At 34.4% G+C, this 21,829-nt stretch overlaps 1 protein-coding gene across 1 annotated transcript in view; it reads right to left on the reverse strand.

Moving 5' to 3' along the window:
• Positions 1 to 232: 232 nt before the first annotated feature.
• Positions 233 to 21,829, reverse strand: part of LOC135199290 (gastrula zinc finger protein XlCGF7.1-like) — a 170,237-nt gene continuing 148,640 nt past the window's right edge. The window contains exon 2 of the mRNA XM_064227194.1: positions 233 to 3,298. Within this exon, the coding sequence (XP_064083264.1) occupies positions 2,046 to 2,729 (684 nt within the window). The 5' untranslated portion in view covers positions 2,730 to 3,298 and the 3' untranslated portion in view covers positions 233 to 2,045. The remainder of the gene's footprint in view (positions 3,299 to 21,829) is intronic.

Genomic DNA, 21,829 nt, shown 5'->3' on the forward strand with positions numbered 1-21,829 from the left:
AGATATTATTTCTACTTCCAATGTGAACCTCATATGGCATTGAAATCAGTTTCCTTGAAAAATCCTTTCCCTAATCATTATATTCACATGGCTTCTCTTCAGCGGGACTGAGAAAATCTGGCAGTAACTGAGGCAAACAAAGGATGAAGGACCCAAGCAAAACCAAATAGTGACCTTCAAACTAATTTATTAAGAAAATTTACAGAAGAGTCATTCACATCTATAGAAATGAGTCCGGTTCATAAGTAGATGGCCATGAAAAAGTTATAAAATACCATCATAAAGTCAGTACATAAATGGTCATGAAACAATGATCAAAATCAAAACAAAATGAGTCAGTAAAATAAATGACCAAAAGTTAGTTACACTAAATATCAGTTATTTTAACAGTCGGTAAATTCATAAAAATTGAGTCCGTAATATAAATACACAAGAAACAGAACAATCAAAGCCAAAAATAGAGTAAATATGTAAATTACAGAAATCAAGAGTAAATATGTAAATTACAGAACTCAATAAACATAAAAAATGACCATTAACAGAACAAGTATTATATTTAAGAGAATCAGAAAAAATAGGTGAATCAAATGACTTCAATTAGTACATTAAACAGTCAGTAAATTACATTAAACAGAGCCAGTACAAAACCTCAAAAATTAAATCTGAAATTACAGATAAAGCTAAAGTGAAAACAACCACACATCCAAAATAGTTACTATTTTAGCAACAGCATTAATGAGGCAAGCTTAAACACATTACTCCTGCAAAATACTACCATAACAAAAGGTATACATTGCACAATTATACATACTACATAAGAGGCAATAAGACACTTTCTAATATTGTGACATCTTTGTCACAATCCATCCCTTAGCCCCAAACAAGAAATAAATATGACTGTGTTAAACAAATGCAACCACAACAGGGCTAACAAAGATGAGGTGATCATCTAAAACATGCAAGGCTGCAACACTCACATGAGGTCACACACAGATGAGAAATAACAAAAACCAGCGAAGTTGCAATACTCAGACGATATCCCCCACATAGGTGAGGTTAACCAAGAGGGCGAGGTTGTTCCCAAGGAGAAAATGTTCTCCCACAGTCATTACATTTATATGACACCTCTGGCCTGTTATTCTTAATTTTCAATTTATATCAGGGGTGCAATGGGCCCTCGACTAGGGTCTATGGTTGTACCTCTATATTCCACTAGTCTTATATCTGAGGGCTCTTTTCAAGATGTTTACCATTCCTTGGAGGGCAGCAATCTGCACTTCATTTATACTTACTTGGGCAACTTGGTATTGCCTGAAGATATTTTTTCAGGTTTTTTTTATAAGTCCTGTTGACCCTATGACCACAGGTATTATTCCTATTTCCTTCAGTTCCCATGTGCTTTTCAGGTCATTCTTTAGGTCTTGGTATTTTGTTATTTGTGACTTTCAGCTCTATTGAGGCCAAAGTCACTGGGTACTTTCACATTTATAATCTGTTCTGTTTTTTCTTCCTTGTTCCAGATCACAATATCAGGTTTTATAGCACCTCCTACAATATTTCTTCCTGTTGGAATTTCATTGTCATAAAAGATGGTAACAGTCCTATTGGAGGTAACTGGATCTGGTTCATACTTCCACACTTTTTCTTTAACTTCAATTCTGTATTCTTTACATATTTTCCAATGTATATATTTCCAGATCTTGCTGTGGCAGGCTGTATAGTGACCATCTGCAAGTAGGGTCTGGCAGGCTGATATCAGATGACCAACACTCTAACTGCTGCATGACAAAACCTACACTGGTCACTTCCTGATATGCCTGCCATTTTCTTGAAGCCATATTACCAGCCTTTCTCCATTCTAACCTATATCTCCATTTCTTATCCATCTAAGTAATTCTTCTTTGGCTATGTGACCTTTTTCCTGTTCTTGAAATCTTCCTCCCCTTCTATGGTCATTCCACTTTCCCATTCTAAGTTTCTCGTCTCTGTGACTGTATCTCTCTGGCATATGGTTTTCTTAATTTTCAATTTATATCAGGGGTGCATTAGGACCCCACCTGGGGTCTATGGTTATCTCTTAAAGAAAAAGCTTTCCCACAATCATTACATTTAAATAGCTTCTCTCCAGTGTGAACCCTCATATGATATTTAAGATCACCTTTCCGAGAAAATGCTTTCCCACAGTCATTGCATTTAAATGGCTTCTCTCCAGTGTGAACCCTCATATGATATTTAAGATCACCTTTCCGAGAAAATGCTTTCCCACAGTCATTGCATTTAAATGGCTTCTCTCCAGTGTGAACCCTCATATGATATTTAAGATCACCTTTCCGAGAAAATGCTTTCCCACAGTCATTGCATTTAAATGGCTTCTCTCCAGTGTGAACCCTCATATGAATGTTAAGATTGCTTTTCCGAGAAAATGTTTTCCCACAGTCATTACATTTAAATGGCTTCTCTCCAGTGTGAACACTCATATGATATTTAAGATCACCTTTCAGGGAAAATGCTTTTCCACAGTCATTACATTTAAATGGCTTCTCTCCAGAGTGAAGCCTCATATGAACGTTAAGAGCAACTTTCTGAGAAAATGCTTTCCCACAGTCATTACATTTAAATGGTTTCTCTCCAGTGTGAATCCTCTCATGTTTGATAAGATCACCTTTATGAGAAAATGCTTTCCCACAGTCATTACATTCAAATGGTTTCTTTCTAACGTGATCCCTCATGACTTTTAAGATTAGTTATCTGAAAAATTCTTTCCCACAGTATTTACACTTGAATGGATTCCCCACAATGTGAGCCCTCGTATAACTGTTAGGATGAGTTTTTTGAGAAATGAGAAAAAGTTTTCCCACTTCCAGGCCTTCTTTTCACGATGAGTTTTAATATACTTCAAGTGAATTTGTTTCTGGGAAAACGCTTTACCACATTCACGGAATCTGAACTGCCTCCCTCCAGTGTGAACTGGCCTTCAAGTTCTGAGGTGGTGTTGCCAACAAAACTAGTTTCCAGTATTTTACACACAAATGGCTCCTTTTTCATGTGAGCAGTAGTATCTTTTTCTAAATTCACTTCAGTTTTTCTAATCATGGAAAGTGTAGTTCCATGGGTGTCAATGTGCTACAGTACAAAAGCAGACTTCATACTTCATATACCAGGACAATAAACTATACCTATACATTAAACTTGACAAGAATATCTGGTAACATCAACCAATATATGTCACCTTTATCCCTCAGTCCACAATTTCTTGCAAAAATCTCCAGAAATGTTCATAATCTTGACGAAAGAGTGTCTGAAATGAGAAAATACAACACAATTAAAGAAAAAAATAAGAGAAGAATGTCTATGAAAGTGAAAAAGCAATTTTCAAAGCATCTTGGACTTTTTCCAGATAAACAAATCAGAAACCTAATAAAGTATTCTTTCGCACAAAATTGTCATGAGCAATGAAACCTGTTAGCATGGCACAGTCCAAACTCTTAAAACGGGGAACCTTGGGATCAGGCAGCCACTGCCAGAAAACAGAAAATCACAGAATATAGAATGCAACCTCTCAAAAATGAAGCCCTGTGTAAACAGTCTTGCAAGGTAGTTGCCAACTTAGCCTACTATATTTTGCGAAGTTCAGACACCACTTTTATTATTTCAATACTCATACATTGTATGTTATATAGCCTAACCATAAGTCAATTACTTTATTTTTCTCAAATCTGCAGAATATTATCAATGACTTTCCTAAATTTAATACCTTAATGTGCTACATTTTTACTTTTTACCCTTACTCTTTCATAATATTTATCAAATTGTTCAACTGAATTCCTTTGTTTTTTATTTTTACAATTTTAATCATTGACCATTCCCTTTTCCCACAACAAGAAACCCCAAAAAGTTGTAAGCGATATGTGGTGACGCCCTTGTGACTGCTAAACAAACTAATAGCTGCTGATTCAAAATCAAGCTGAATCACAGGAGTTCCCAGACCACTTCTGAAATAACCTACAACAGTAGTCTTTGGAGCATGGTCAAAAGGACAGATCACCAACAACCACATTCTAAGGATTCTTTACACTTTCATGACAATGACTGGGACGGAACATTAAGCTAAATGCTATGCAATGTACTAGGCAACCATAACTAGTCTGAAGGTGATGAAATATCGAAGTTTTTGAAAGTAGATTGTATTTTTCCTAACTTTACAAACCTTAGGTCCTTGCAGCGTAGCTGGAATATGGCCTTTAAATTCTTGGAGAAGGAGGTTAGGCAGTAACTAGTACTCTTCCAGTTAGCTGGGAAACTTGCAAGCCCGGACTTAAATACTCCAATTTACTTGCAGTCCATGTTTCAGATTGAGGGGTGGCATGAGGTGGGCAATTAGTGTAATGAACCTCAGGTATATATAGTTAGGAAAAATACATTTTACTTTCAAAAACTGCGATATACAAACCCTCGGTCCTTTACAATATACAGTGGTACCTCGAGATACGAAATTAATCCGTTCCGAGGCGGCCTTCGTATTATGAGTTTTTCGTATCTTGGAACACATTTTACATGTAAAATGGCTAATCCGTTCCAAGCCCTCCAAAAACACCCCAGTAAATTATATTTCCAGGCCTAAAACACATGTTCTAGGGTTACAACGCCGATCCGGCGGAAGAAATATGACTCCAAAAAGGCAAAATACTGTACATACTTGAGTAATATTCAACTGCATGTAATGTTCAACCCCATTTTTACTGCATAATTTAGGACTTTAGCATATGTTCCTTAGCAATAAGCCTAGCCTATGTTAGCGGTTGCTACTGTAGCCTAGTCTATGATTCTGACATCTAAACCTAAGAGCTAAAAGCTTAGAATATGCCAATAAAATGTATAAATAATCAGTATGTACTCATTTCAAATAATTATTAATTAATCATTAACTATAATACACAAACAAACAAAAAACAAACCTTCCAATCGATTGTTTACATTCAGCTCTTACCCGTCTTACGAGTATCGAACGAGCGCCAAGCAATCATTTTTCCTAGCACACAGTAAGCCATAAATTGTCATTAGTATCTCTCTTCAACTAATGAAACTACCAAACAGTATAATAACCATTCATTTCTATTCTTTATTCTATCTTTACCTAATGGAGATACCGAGTTACTGACAGCTATAATGAAACATACGTATACGTAACGTAATTAAATTAAAAACAGGAAGAAGAAACTCTAAAAACAAAAAATACGTATTTCTTGGTAGTCTGATTTATTTTATATTTTATGATATCTAATTCACAATTTTTTTATTAAATGTATTGCATGTACTCATTTCAAATAATTATTAAGTAACCATTAACTATAATAAACAAAAAAAAAAAAAAAGCTTCCAAACGTCTGTTTACATCCAGCACTTACGAGTATCGAACGATCGACAAGCAATCACTTTACACAGTAAGCCATAAATTTTCATTATCTCTCTTCAACTACTGAAACTACCAAACACTATAATAACCATTCATTTCTATTCTTTATTCTATCTTTACCTAATGTTTTTTTTTTTTATTAAATGTATTGCATGAATAAGTTTTTCAATTTACAGCATCCTTTTACCAATAGAATACTACTTAAAGCACAAGGGGTAGATGCTGACCAATAGGAGAGCAGGAACTTATGGGGTGACTAGCATCAGGAACCAATGGGAGAGTGGGAGGATGGTGGCGAGTTTACTCAGTTGGCGGCGCGGGAGTTTTATTATTATTATTATTATTAAAGTAGTTTAACCAGACCACTGAGCTGACTTTCAGCTCTCATAGGGCTGGCCCGAAGGATTAGATTAAAATTTAAAAAAACCATGTCTAGGCCAGAGGCAAAGCTCTGGAACCGAAGTGTTTTTTCGGTGTGATGACGAATGAGTGAAAATTAAACTAAAAACTGCACAAAGGCACACACTCACACAGGAACACATGCACACTATAAATACATTTACTCATATATCCATATTTTCATAAAAAATAAAATCAGAATAAGTTAAGTAACATTTAAAAGTTTTGTTTTAAAATTCATTAGTCTAATAATTTTCGTATTTTCAAAGTTTACTTAGATTTATATTTTATCAACTAAATTGCACTTCTTTAAGAACTTAAAAATGGGCATGACTGAAAATGCAGAGGATTCTGACAAGATTTCTTTCATAGATCTGTTTCCAAGTGTCGACAGTCGTTGCTGGTTGAACTTTGGGCATTCGCATAACACATGTTTGACAGTTATAACCTCCCTGCTCTGCGCACTCAGGAGCTGAGCTACGTGGGCTGCTCATTAAGTGTCCATGTGGTCAGAAGCGGGTATGGCCTATACGGAGAACGTTGTCAGAATTACTTGTTCATGTCTTTCTCTCTGATATGATTGAAGCTCCACTTTCCTACTTCAGGTTTTATTTGCTTTAATTTGTTATTTTCTGACTCTTCATTCCAAATATGTTGCCATTTTCTTATAATACCCATCTTTATGTATGTTACATAATCACTCATAGGGAGATTCACACTTGATCTTGTCATTTGATTTGCTTCTTTGGCTGCTTTGTCAGCGTCTTCATTTCCTTTGATCCCTACATGGGCAGGGATCCAACATATTTCTACTTTTTTCCCTAATAATATCTAATTTGTGAAGTGATAATTTAATTTGTTGTACAATATTATTTTTTTGGTTTATAACTCTGGATGGCTTCTATGGCACTTCTTGAGTCACTAAAAAATCACAAAATTATTTAGTGATGTTTCTTTAATTATTCTTATGGCTGAGGCTATTGCGCAAAGCTCCGCTGTGAATATTGAAGCTGTATTGGGTAGAGAGAACTGATATGATCTGTCCTGGGACACTGCCAAGCATATCCACTCCATGTTCCGATTTAGATCCATCTGTGTATATTGCATAATGTGGACCTTTTCGGTTTATATGCTCTATTGTATGTTGTCTATGGTGTGATGGCGTATATAAGTATTTTTTTGATAAATATTTCAATTGTGTGCAAGTTTTCATTTTATTCATTGTCCAAGGCGAGGTAATTTTACTACTGGAGGAATTTGTATATTTACATTTAGTGACTCAAACAGTCGTCTAGCTCTAATTGAAAAGGGGTGGATGATTGTTAATAAAAATATCTCTTTGTTCAAATAATTTTTTTGTTGGAGAATCGCTTGTCTTGATTCTCAAAGCACTCTTCATTATTACAAGCTCTCTATGGAGAGAGAGAGGTAGTTCACCACATTCAACCTGTAAAGAAGATGTCGGTGATGATTTAAAGGCTCCTGAACATATTCTAAGGCCCTCATTATGAACTGGGTCCAATGCTTTCAGTGTTGCGTCTGACGCAGAGCCATATACTTCGCTACCGTAATCAATTATAGACAGGGACTGTTGCTTTATACAGTAATGTAAGGGTTTGTCTATCGGCCTTCCCCAAGTGGTGTTTGATAATTTTCTAATTAGATTTAATGCTTTTTTACATTTTGATTTCAAGTATGTTATGTGAGGTTTCCAGTTTAAGTGAGTATCAAACACTAAACCTAAAATTTTGCAGTTTGTCTAATTGGTATACTAAGATTTCTGATTTTTAAATCTATCACTTCACCATTCATCCACCTTTTATCTTATAAAAACACTACTGCTTGAGTCTTATTTATGGATACTTAAATCCTACAGATGAGGTCCATTCATTTATTTTTATTATACTTTTATTATGATGCGTTCTGCATGTTTAATACGAGAGGCTGAATAATATATCGCAAAATCTCCATGTATAGGTTGCTTTTAATTCCAGTAGGCAGATTTTTATTGATATCATTGATTGCAAGGGTAAACAGTGTGCCACTAAGGACACTTCCCTGTGGAACACCATTTTCAAGTGGAAATGTTCTTGACAATACATCATCAATTCTCACTTGAAACTACGATTTGTTAAAAAATTTTGGATGAATCTAGGTAAAATGTCCACGGATGTTGTTATTTTGTAAACTTTTTAATATAGGTACCTCCAGGTAGTATCGTAAGCCTTTTCAATGTCAAAAAAGACTGCTACAGTTATTTGCTTTCGCTCAAATCCTCTTCGTATATGGTCTTCGAGGTTAGAGAGAGAATCTAACGTAGATCTGTTGCACTGTGACCCGAATTGAGTGGGAGTCAAGATTTTATTTTCTCGAATGTGCCATGTTAATCGAGCATTTACCATTTTTTCTAGTAATTTGCATAAGCAACTTGTTAGAGAAATTGGGTCTGTAGTTATTTGCATCACTTGGATCTTTTCCAGGTTTGGGGATAGGAATTATTATTGCTTTACGCCATTCATCAGGAAATAAATTTCTAAGCCATAAATGATTATAAAATTGTAACAAGTATGTCTTTGCCAGAGGTGCTAAGTGGCAGATCATCTCAAAACAAATATTGTCACCTCCAGGAGCAGATTTATTGCTGTTAGTGAGAGCATATTCTAACTCTTCCATATTAAATTTCCTATTATAATATATGTCTTCTATTGTTTCAAAATTTATTGCTATTAGTTCTATATTATTTTTCTTTGTGCGGAAGTGGTCATCTAAATTTCTATCACAACTTACATTAGCTAAGTTTTCTCCTATTATGTTACTTATTTCTTTAGGATCGAGTATTCTTTTTCCGTCTTTTAATATGGCATGTCTGGGAGGTTTCACATGGGTACCATTTATTTTTCTGAATTTTTCCCATATTTTTTTGTATGGGATATTATTAGAGAGATCTGAAACATATTTCCTCCATGAAATTATTCTTCCTTGAATTACGTTCCTTTCGGAATTTTGCAGATACTTTGTTGTATATAGGCTTCAATGCATCAATTTCTAGCAACAATATTGTCATTTTTTGTAAAGTACCTTCTAATATTGATGTTTATTTATTTTACTGAACTTTTTCTATTCAAATTATCCATCGTCTCCTATAGAGTGTTTTTATATTTTATTAATCCTGTTAGCTTTTTCAGACCACCACGGAAACTTTGTGTTTTTGTTGGATGGGGTTTTGATTTTGGTATTGCTTTATCAGCAGCATCTTTGATGTAATTAACAAGAAACTTATTAGTTTCATTATGATCTTTCAGATATTCAAATGGCGGTATACTTCTTGTATGCATTTCATATTGCTCCCAATCTGCTTTATAAATGTTATAGTGAGGAACATGTTTTGCTGGATTATTTTGTAAAAAGGAAATTAATATTGGGAAATGATCACTGGTGTACAAGTCATCAATTATGTTCCAATCTAATTTGTCAACTATACTTGTTGAACAGAGAGTTAATCTACAGAGGAAAATGTTCCATGCGTTTTTTGAATATTGTGCTAACTTCTTCATCATTTATACAAACATGTCATTTTGAATCTATAAGTTGTTCCACTTTACTTCCTGTTCTATTTGAGTTTGAACAGTTACAATCCCATATTGGGTTGTGAGCATTAAAATCCCCTAATATTATTATAGGTTCTTTGATATTTTTAATAAATTCTCCAAGTTTATCAATATCGTAATGTTTATTTGGTTGATTGTATAAATTATATATTATATAATTATCGTTTTTAATTCGAATTCTAATACCTGATATTTGGAGGTCAGCAATTTTTACTGGTACTTTATCATAACATACTTTGTTATGTACATATATGGCTGTACCTAAATTTCCTTTCTTCTTCCTGTGATGTTGATATTAAGGTATATTTACCTATTGTTGGTATTGTATTATTGACATGTTGTAGACATAATATCATTGGTTCATATTCCTTTAATAACCTTTGTACTTCTCCCAGGTGTAATCTGGTCTGTAGACCATTTACGTTCCATTGTATAATATAACTATTGAAAATATTATGTTATATCGGTCGTGTTTTATTTTCTTTTTTTGTATTATTATCAATTTGAATTTTTTCTAAAATTTTATTTACCACATTCAGCTGTTTATCTTTATAATATTTTAAGTGCTCAATACACATACATCCTTTCCTTTTCATTGGGTGTTTTAAATCGGTGGCCTCTTTCTTTCTATATTTCATAAAATTTCTTATAATATTTGTTAAGCAATCTTTTGTTATATTTTTGTTATCATTGCACAATGCAATGAAGCAATCATTGCAGCCACAGTGTGTCATGGTACATCTACTGCTTTGTTTGTTCTTGTTATACCAATTATTGGTGATGGAGTAATCTCATCACCCTTGACATAGTCACCCTTCCATCCATTTGGTAATGGTTCTCCTCCACTTCCTTTGGTGTTTTTTGGTATCGCCTGCATCCATAGGTTTTATTATTATTTTAGGAGATAAAGGTATGTTCTCACTTTGTTTTTGTTCTTTCTTCATATCTTTGGTTTTTGGTTTGATCGATGTTTCTCTAATTATAGTTGGTTTCTTTGTTTTGGGTGGTGTTTCTCTCTAAAGGTCTTTTTTTTCTTTAATTTTCAGTACATCACAACTTCCTCCTTCCACCTCTGTGGTAGTATCTTCTTGTGTTTCTATTTGCATTAACACCTCAAATGAATTTGAATAGATATTATCCAATTCATTTGCACCTGTTTCGTGATTCTTTATTATCTTAGTTTTATCCTGTATATTACTGACTTCTTCTTGAGACTTACTTTGCTGCATCTTGTTACTTCTGTCTGTATGATTTTTTGTATCAATACTGGTTCCAGTTATAGTAGAATACGTACGTTTCTTAGCGGGATCTTGAATTCCTCTCACTTTCAATTCTAATTTAGCCTCTGCTATGGACATGCCTGTTCTTTCTTTTAACATTTTTAATTCCGTATTGTATATGTAATACATGCATTCTTTGGATCTTGCATGATGATTCTGACCACAGTTTACACATTTAGGCTCACCGCACTTCCATTTGGTGGTGTGTTCTGTAGATCCACAGTAAGCACATACCGGTTCATTCTTGCAATTCTCTTTGTGTGTCCATACTTACTGCAATTTTTTGACACTGCAGTGGCTTTGGTATATAGGTCTTAACTCTCTATTTTGTCCTAAAATTTTTATTTTTTGAGGTAGTTGTGAACCTTCAAATGTTTTATTTTTTGCTATTTTTTACTACTTGTTTACTGCCTCTTTTACTTGTAATATCATATACCTCGCAATCTTCAACATTGGGATATCTCTTTTTCAAAGAGTCTAAAAGCATTTTCTTTATTATTTGGTTCATCATTATTGTCTGGAAGTACAATGGTACCCTGAATGCTGTTCATATTGTCATGTTTTTCCACTTTAACATTAATAGTATCTATAATTTTTAAAGACAAATAGTCTTCTGACTGGCTTTTTGTTGTGGCTTCTATAAGCCAAGTCTTCTCTTTTTATTTTTCTGAAAGACATTTCGTCGTTTGGATGTCTGTTTAGTAAAAAATTTTCTAATTTCAAGGCTGAAATATTTTGTTCAGCTTCCATGGTTAGAAACCTTGACCAACTTCCACTCCCAAAGAGGGAGTCAAAGTGAATCAAGGTTGGGTCATGACGGTACTGATATTTCTTTGGTTTAATATATGGTATTAATGTTTTAATACCAAACTGGTCTTTTTGATTTGAGCTTCCGTTAGATTGGTCCAAATTCGTGCCAGAAGTCGTAGGGATTTTTTTTATTTTTCCAAATTTTCCATATAATAAATTTGTAAACTTCGTCCAGGATGAGGTCCCTCTCACCAGGGAGGCCCAACAGGGGGAGGAGCAATACTGTTACACAGTGGTAACTACCCTGGGACACTCACCTGGATATACGCCATACCCACAATGCCTTAAGGGTCGTCAGTCCCATGAGATCGGACCCAGCACTGCGGGCATGGCTTGACTAAAAATTTCCCTGATAAAATCCCCTCGCTCAACCACGTCAGGTACTCTAGTTTTTACGGTGGAGTGGCATGCCGTCCAACTCCACCCTCCATCAAGTTTAAAAGAGCAGTCAATTTAATAGTCCAAAACTATGCCAAGGTCGTCACGAAAGGAGGAGAAGTGAAATGGGGAAATTTAAAAGGAGGAGGAGTAAAGGAGTTAAAGGTCCCAATGTTCAGTTGGATCCACAGCAGAGAGCGCAGGCATAAAGGGGCATACTCTCTCTGCAGTGGATCCCTAAGCCCCCCACCTCGTCAAGGAGTTGGGATCAGGGGGTGGGAGTTTTAAAATTGTTCTCGGTGGTCAGGGCGAATCTCGGGACTTTACAACAACAATCTTTCGTATCTTGAAAACTTTTCGTATGCAGAGCAGTAAAATTTTTCGCATTGGCTTTCGTATCTCAAGTTTTTCGTAAGTAGAGCCTTTCGTATCTCGAGGTACTAGTGTATATTTATATATATATTATATATATATATATATAATATATATATATATATATATATATATATAAAAATACACACACACACACACACATATATATATATATATATTATATATATGTATATAGATATTGTATATATATATATATATATATATGTATGTATATATATATATATATATATATATATATATATATATATATATATATATATATATATATATATAGTTTTTATATATTTTTATATATTATATATATATATATATATATATATATATAATATATATATATATATATATATATAATATATGAATAACTTGATCACAAAAGTATATAACAAAACATGATGCTATGTATAAATAAAGGTTTTTTGCCACAAAGGAAAAAATGAAAAAGCGAGTTAGCCAAGTACTTTCGGTCCTGTTCGGACCCTTTACTGAGGCAAACTGATTTTACAGAGAACAACATAGTCAAAAGAAGGCTTAATATACAAACTGACACTACAAGATTAGCAATAAGGGCGATTTTCACTCTACAGAAAGGAGGAGGAGTCATAGGCTAGCCACACCTTGAAGGATACCCGTAGTAAACAAGTGATTCTTCCAGAAAAACAGTACATTTTGAAAACAACACGGGAGCATATACAATTTAGTATCATGAATTTTTACACAAATTTTCCCAACAAAAATTATTATTAATGAAAAGACGAAAGAAAATATAAATATACATATATCGAGCAAGAGAAAGAGGGAGAGAGAATATCGAACAGAGAGAGAGAGAGAGAGAGAGAGAGAGAGAGAGAGAGAGAGAAATAATAACTATATACATGTGGGACTAATTTATTAGTTGTTCATTTATTTTAAGGTCCTTCATAAACATCTTTCAAATATATGGGTCCAAATGGTACATTCCCAGACTAAGATTTAAGTTGTTTTTATTAGTGATCTGTGTAATTGCCGATTCCAGTAAATTTCTTGAAACATAATCATTAGATCTTGCAATTACCGAGGTATCACCCCAATTAATACAACGAGATTTTTCACTCAGATGGATAAACAGTGCATTTGAAGTCTGGGCTGTTCTAACTGAATACATATGCTGCTTAATACATACACATAAATTTTTACTCGACTGACCAACGTAAAACAATGGGCAATCCTTACAAGGAATTTTGCAAATGATGTTGTTATTTGTTACGGGACTATTCTTGATTAGCATATCTTTAATGGTATTGTTATAAGAGAACGCTACATTAAAATTAAACGATTTAAACATTGATTTAATGGTTTCAAATCCACGAAAATAAGGTAATTTAAGTACATTTTTAGACATTTCTTTTTCATTAATAGCAACACTATAAAACTTTTTGTGTGCTTTTTGATAACATAAATCAATTAAATGAGGTGGGTAGAAGAGATCGTTTCCTATCTTTTTCATGTATTCTATTTCTTGGCCTTTTCATTAATAATAATTTTTTTGAGAAAATTTGTGTAAAAATTCATGATATTAAATTGTATATGCTCCCGTGTTTTTTCAAAATGTACTGTTTTCTGGAAGAATCACTTGTTTACTGCGGGTATCCTTCAAGGTGTGGCTACCCTCAGGCGGCTCCTCCTTTCTGTAGAGTGAAAATCGCCCTTATTGCTAATCTTGTAGCGTCAGTTTGTATATTAAGCCTTCTTTTGACTATGTTGTTCTCTGTAAAATCAGTTTGCCTCAGTAAAGGGTCCAAACAGGACCGAAAGTACTTGGCTATCTCACTTTTTCATTTTTTCCTTTGTGGCGAAAAACCTTTATTTATATATATATATATATATATAATATATATATATATATATATATATATACATAGATATATATATATATATAATGTATATATATATGTATATATATGTATATGTATATGTATAAATATATATATATATATATATATATATATATATATATATATATATATATATATATATATTATATATATATATATATATATATATATATAATATATATATATATATATTATATATATATATATATATATATATATATATATATATATATATACACATATATATATTTTATATATATATATATATATATATATATATATATATATATATATGTATATATAAATAAATAAATAATAAATATATATATATATATATATATATATATATATATATATATATATGTATATATATACATGTGTATATATATATATATATATATATATATATATATATATATATATATATATAAATATATATATATATACATATATATATATATATATATATATATATATATATATATATATACATATATTTATAATATATATATTTATATATATATATACATATATATATATATATATATATATATATATATATATATATATAAGCGAATACCACGGGAAATGATAGTCAGGAATCCAAGCGCTTTCGTCTTTATTCAGACATCGTCAAGGAGCTACTAAAGTACAATTGGAGAGGAAGGCCTCAGGTACAAACAAGATCAGGAATACCAGATGGTTAATTATCAAAGGGTAAAAAATTAAAAGGGATAATCCAGGATTATCGATATCACACGGTCACAAACTTTAAACAGATTCTGACCCTAACCGAAATTACAAGTATCTTTACAGACCAAAACATGTAAAAACTGAATATATTAATTTTGTTGCTTATATTTATCTACAACTTTTTTCATTATGAAAGCATCAAGTTTAAATAAACAAGACTTAAATTTAGAACATTTCTATTATTTGACTTGATAAAACAAGATTCAATGATATTCCTTATAACTGTGTCATTACAAGGGGACCTAAGGCTCTTGCTTGACTCCAGTTAATAAGATGGTCTAAATCTCTCATATGTACAAATAATGCATTCGATATTTGCCAGTTCTCACAGAATATTGATGTTGCTTAAGACGCTGTGAAAGAGATTTGCCGGGTTCTGTCCGTATAGACTTTGTCACACATTTTGCAAGGAATTTCATATATGCAGCCTGGAAGATCTTTAGGAGAATTTTTTTATTACTAAACTCTTGACATTAATATTACTGAAAACAACATTTATGTTAAAAAGCTTTAAAATTCTAGGAATATCTAAAAACCTTTCATCATAAGGTAATTTTAGAATGTTATGCTTACTAAATTCAAGTTTGTCATTAGTTGAATAAAATGTTTTTTTAGCTCTTTTCCATGCCACATCTACAAAAGTCCTTGGGTATTTAAGTTTCAATGCAATATCATAAATAGTTTTAATTTCATCGTCAATAAACTGCGGGCTACAGACACGTAAAGCCCTTAGGAACATCCCAGAAAAAACAGAGAATTTAACATTTTGATGGTGATTGGAGTAGTAATGAACAAAAGAGGCAATATTAGTTGATTTTCGAAAGACTGAAAAGGTGAAATTTCTATCATTTCTATGGACAGTTACATCAAGAAAATTCAAATCACAATTTCTTTCTTCCTCTACAGTAAATTTTATAGAAGGGACTAAATTATTGAGATTATTAAGGAATTCCTGGAGGTTTTCGTGAACTGGCCAAATACAGAATATATCATCCACGTATCTAAACCAAATAACTTTTTGGGGCAAAATTCTTGGTAAGAGTTTTGTCTCAAAAAATTCCATGTAAATATTGCTAAGGACAGGAGATAAGGGATTGCCCATAGCCATGCCAAACTTTTGTACAAAAAATTCCCCATTGAAACAAAATTTACTATCTTTGATACATAACCTTATGAGACTAATGAGATTTGCTACACTTAAGGGAATGTCATGACGCTCTAATTCCTCTTCCAAACGGCATACATCTATACATATATCTAATGAGCAGAGAAAACAATATAAGAATTCTAAATGATGCAGAAGCAACACATATTAAAGGAAACAAGCTTGACTACATCTGTATAGTTGGCAATTCAGATTTACAACACAACTGAGAGACAGTAGATACCCTAACATCAGACCACTTTGGTATCTATACTGAGATTGTATTGAACAAGACTTTTAAGAGAAAGATCACAGCACGAAAGAAAATCAATGTACCAAAAAAATGGGAAGACAGCATCAGAGAAAGTATGGATGTTTGGCATTATGGCTATGAAGCTAGGAGCAGTGACCAGTATAATGATGATGATATACAAAAGCTTGAAGAGGAAGTGCTAAGGCGCACACATCAGCAGAGGAGAGAGCCACAGAAACCACTAACAAGCTGGTATAATGCTGCAGATGTTGCAGTGAAGAGAATCAACAAGCAGTATAGCAAGGCAAAGAAGTGGATGAATAAACCCAGCCCAGAAAACCTAACAATATATAGAAGAATGGAGAAACAAGTGCAAGATGTTAAAAAGAACTCAAGAGAGAAGTACTGGATTAAGTTGATGCAAGGCATCAATGAAAAAACACCTCCTTGTGAGGTTGCAAGGAGATAGCCCAAGGGAGGAAAAACAGAGAACCGCTCCATCCCAACCCAAGAGAGAGCAAATGAACTTATGACAAAGTGGGCATCTGATGCGAGCACTGAAGCACTACCCATCAAGGTTAGAGTGGCAGTTGAGAAGAGGATAAGGAGGAAAATAAAGAAGTTAAGGGAAGCACTTAAGAAGGCAGGGAAGTGTGATGACAAACTCTTTACAGAGCAAGAACTGCAAGAAACTCTAAAGAGTGGGAAGTCTACAGCACCGGGGTTAGATGGGATTACATATAATGCTATCAGGTTTCCTCACAACAGTGAGTGGAAATCCAGTTCTGAAACTTTACAACATGATATGGTCAGGACAGCCCATACCCAAAACATGGAAGAAGTCACTCATAATACCAGTGCCAAAACCAGGAAAGCCAGGTGAATTTTGACCTATTTCATTGACATCATGTCTGTGCAAGGTATTTGAAAGAATGTTACTAAATAGGCTCAATTTCTTTATTAGGAAAAAGCTCTCAAAGAATTTATATGGCTACATACCTGGGAGCAGCACACACCACTGTACTCATAGAGTAAGTGCAGCCTTAGGGTTAAAATACACAGTGTTCATAGATCTAAAGGGAGCCTTTGATAGGGCTAGCCATATAATTATTTTGACAGAGTTGGCAGAAATGATAGAAGGAAGACTCCTACAGCTCATAATGGAATACCTAACAGACAGAATCAGTTGTGTCTACTTTGAAGGTGTACAATCAAGATGGGAAAAAATGGAGTTGGGTACCCCTCAAGGAGGTGTTCTATCACCCACTCTTTTTAATATTCTAATGAATGTACAAGGAAAAATTGATATACCAGGAATCATAATAACCATATATGCAGATGACATAGTGCAAGCTAGCACAGATAAGAGAATAAAACAGGCAATCAAGGCATGCAGATCATTATGTAACAGCATATGATTAGTCATATCACCTGAAAAGACTAAGATGATAGCAAGGGGTACACGCAACCCCTTGATACTGCACATACAAGGGCAGAGAATAGAGAAGGTAGCCCAGTATAAGTACATGGGTGTCATACTCAAAAACAGGTGTCATAAATTGTATGAAGTTAAGATAGTAGTACAGGCTTCAGCAGCAAGGTTACGCCTTCTTTAGAACGTAGCACGTGGCTCTGTGGGTGCAAGTGTACCTATGGTGAAGCGACTTTATACATCTATGATAAGATCAATAATTGGCTACAGTAGTAGCATGTTCCTAGAAATCATCCAGAACAAGGCAGCAAGGAGTATAAGAGGGGCACCTAAAAGTGTCAGGCAAGAAATATTGAGGAATGAGGCAGGTTTGCATCCAATACATCACAAAATAGCAAGAACAGCAATCATCCAGTTGTATAGGTCCATCATGACGGATGACGATGGATTAACAAAAGATACTCTAATTCACAGCTATCCGAAAAGATCAAAGAATGGTTGGGTTACTGCAGCAAGACAATTAATAGAGGATACTACCATGAAAGAATAATTAGACGTAACCAAGATAGATGTAAAAGGCATTCTCCCATGAAGCATACCAGAGACTGAGATACTGCTTTCAGCTTTAAAAGGGAAAAAGGAAGAGATGAATCCTGCATTGCTGAAGAATGGCTATTTTCAGAGGCTGGACGGTATTCAGGGGGAATGGGTACATTATTATACAGGGTCACTTCTGGAAGATGGTAGAGCAGGAAGCTGGGTAACTGTGTATCAGAATGGAGAGGAGGTATATTCTCTGTCATTACGATCATCAGATGGATGCTCCATATTACAGTCAGAACTTCTAGGTATTACAGCTGCCCTGAATATCATAAACAGGAATAAGGACAATGCCATAATAGCAATAGTTAGCCTGAGTGCCCTGCAATCACCAACACCAAGAAAAGCTGAATCAAATATCATAGTGAGAAGAGCTACAGACCTGCTATCTCAGATCAGACGAGCAGACAGAATAGTTGCATTCATATGGGTGCCTTCACGTGAACATTGGAATCAAAGGCAATGAGAGAGCCGACGAGCTTGCTAAAGAAGGTGCAATGAAGGAGAGAGTGGATTACAAACAGACACCATCCCTGAGTATGTTGAAGGACTCGGTTGGTATGGAAATAATGTGAAGATACAATGAGAGAATAGAGAGCTCAAAGGAATACATTCATCAATACGAAAATACCTTGAAATAACTGGAGGAAAACCACCCGACTACAAACTTTGTGGACTGGAGAGCAGAAGAGAGCAAACAACGTATAGCAGACTAAGGATGCAGAACCGATACCGTTGGGAGGTACTGCCTGCCAGCTGTCAGTCCATCAGAAACATGCTGCAGACTATGTGGTGAGTTAAGGAAACACACTCTAAGTCATTATCTCGTGGAGTGTGAAGAGATTACTCATTACAGGCCACAGGGACTGAGTGAAGTTGACCTACTCAAGCATTTTTTGCGACCTGGTGTTTTGAAAAGGGTTATCAATACTCATCCAAAATCTGCTTGCTCCAGATAGTCAATAGACTTGTATATGTATCATGTTGCACAAAGTCAAATTGTAGTGTTTTATTCGGCAGCTACCTAGTAGCATAAGAAATAACTGCTGTATTTCTACTTTATTTTTATAATATTTTCTTAAAATCTTATGTTTTGACCTCGTCTAGACGCAATTCTTTCAGCAAAATAGTTATCTGCATATTGTGCAGTAACTAAACAGTAGTATACATCTTATTCTTCAATTACCTGTTAGCATCATTGAAATTGTTATGGGTCTGTTTTTTTTATAACGTTTATTTAAAATTTTATATGTTGACCTCATCTAAATGTAACTCATTCAGTTAAATATCTATATTAGCATAGTGAGCATAACCTACATTGTAGTACATCCTATTTGGAACTTCGTGTTAGCATCATTAAAACTGTTGTATATCTAATTTTCTTATAATATTTATATAAAATCTGATGTGTTGACCTCATCTGAATGTCACTCATACTGTCAAGTAATTATTTCAAGTTTTAACCTGTTATAAAGTAAAACAGCTCGTTATTTACTCCATAGTATACCATATGTTACTTCATAGCAATTGTGTACCTCAACAAAAACCTGATAAAATGTGTATCTTGTATAGCAGACATTCAAATAATTTTTTTATATTGAAAAAATATATAAAAGTTCCATATCTTATAATACTTAAGACAAATTATACAGTGCAATCACTTCATGGGTAATTCCTACTCAACATATTGTAATTTCCCAATATAGTTATCTGTAAGTATTTAAATTTTGTAATACTACCCGAGTACCATATCAGCCCTGATGAATGACGTTTGTCTAGTAATCAATAGGGTGGAAAAGGTATGTATAATACCACAACCAATGCCATTCATTCAAGAGGGCTTTCCCCTATACTCATACCGTGTCCGGGTTGCCTGTTATGCTGTGCTTTGTAAGCTTTTTTTTGCACAATAAATTGTTTTCTCTCTCTTTTCTGTAACTCCAAATGACTTCCGACTGGGCCCACTGACGACTGTTTGACTATAATACCAGGGTCTTATCTTTGGGGCGGCAGGTAGGAGGTAGGTAGGTAGGTACCGACCTACGGAGCGAGTGGGCCACCCTCTCTCCCTCCCTCCCTCCATCCTTTTACTTGATCGACATTTAAGAAGCTCTGGGCAATGGTAGCTACACAAACTAGAGAGATGTCATTGCTAAACATTTTCATACTTCAGAACAAAATAACCAAATTGTAAGTTATTTTCTGTACGGAACCATGTATTACCATTTACGATTTCATGATGACAGCTTCTTATTTCTAGACAATCATTGACATCAAACTATGGCAGTAATGAACCACAGTTCCTACTATAATACTATAGCTAGAGATATCGTCCTCTTTACTGCCTGCAGGCCGAGAAGGAGCAACTCCATCATCTTCTGCCGGGAGGGAGGAAGATGTCCGGACTTCAACATCTGAAGTAGAAGCTCATGGTGGAAAGATGGACGGACAGAATCTACCATGTTACCACAACAAAATAAACACGCAGCTTAACCAGCCATAGTGTCAAGCACTATGCCTGGAGGGACCCCGTTTTTGTCCATATAAAGAATCCAGGAATGAATTTCATGACACGAAACTCACCAGCATCACAAGCTCTAGTGTTAAGTAATCACAAAAGTAAGCACGTGATTTTGTTTATTAGCTGAAGGCACTGATTGGGAAAGTTCAAAATGAAAAAAGAGAGAGAGAGAGAGAGAGAGAGAGAGAGAGAGAGAGAGAGAGAGCAAAGTACTTTCATGTATTAAATATATCTTCGGGGCGCAAAGAAGATGTTAAATACACGAAAGTATTTGGCTCTCCGTCTTTTCATTTCGAACTTTCCCAGTTAGTGGCTGCACCTAGAAAGCTACATTGTATTTACTGTGAGACTGAATGAATCAGGTTGGTACTTTATATGGAGTTCCTAACTAGAGGGTTGAGGGCAAACAACCAAAATGATGCCAACAAAGGAGATTCTTCATTAAAACAAAACCAGCAGAGATCGGCTTCAGTCAGTCAAAGAAACCAGATCTATTCGATATTGTAAAATTCCCACACCGACAAAACCACACTGGATAGGATGCTAAAAGTCGTCTGAATATGAGCATCATGTCATTAATACCATGTTAATCAAATGACACAACACCTGATTGTACCGAGTGAATTTAAACGAAATTGCTTCTATGGCGTTCGTTCTGTCGTCGACTGGAGAGCGAGCAAGTTGTCATTATTCCAAGATTTTGCGAATGATATCCACCTTTGATAGGCGAGGCCTCATCAGAGGCAAGATGCCGACAAACGTATCCAAAGGGTTTTTTTTTTTAACTAGTTTCGCAATTAAAAGGCCTTTATCATAAGCAGGGCGGCTTTGCAGAAGAAAAGAAGTCACCGGAAAATCAACGAAGTGTGTTAACATCCTTCTGTACCGATTGACAACAGAGGGCATCGCGAAATATGGGCAGAGTATTCATAGCCAAGTGTATGAGGCGGCTACGTAAAATCATTTCACAAAAC

This window comes from Macrobrachium nipponense, chromosome 25, assembly GCF_015104395.2.
Source record: "Macrobrachium nipponense isolate FS-2020 chromosome 25, ASM1510439v2, whole genome shotgun sequence".
In the NCBI taxonomy this organism is placed as follows: domain Eukaryota; kingdom Metazoa; phylum Arthropoda; class Malacostraca; order Decapoda; family Palaemonidae; genus Macrobrachium; species Macrobrachium nipponense.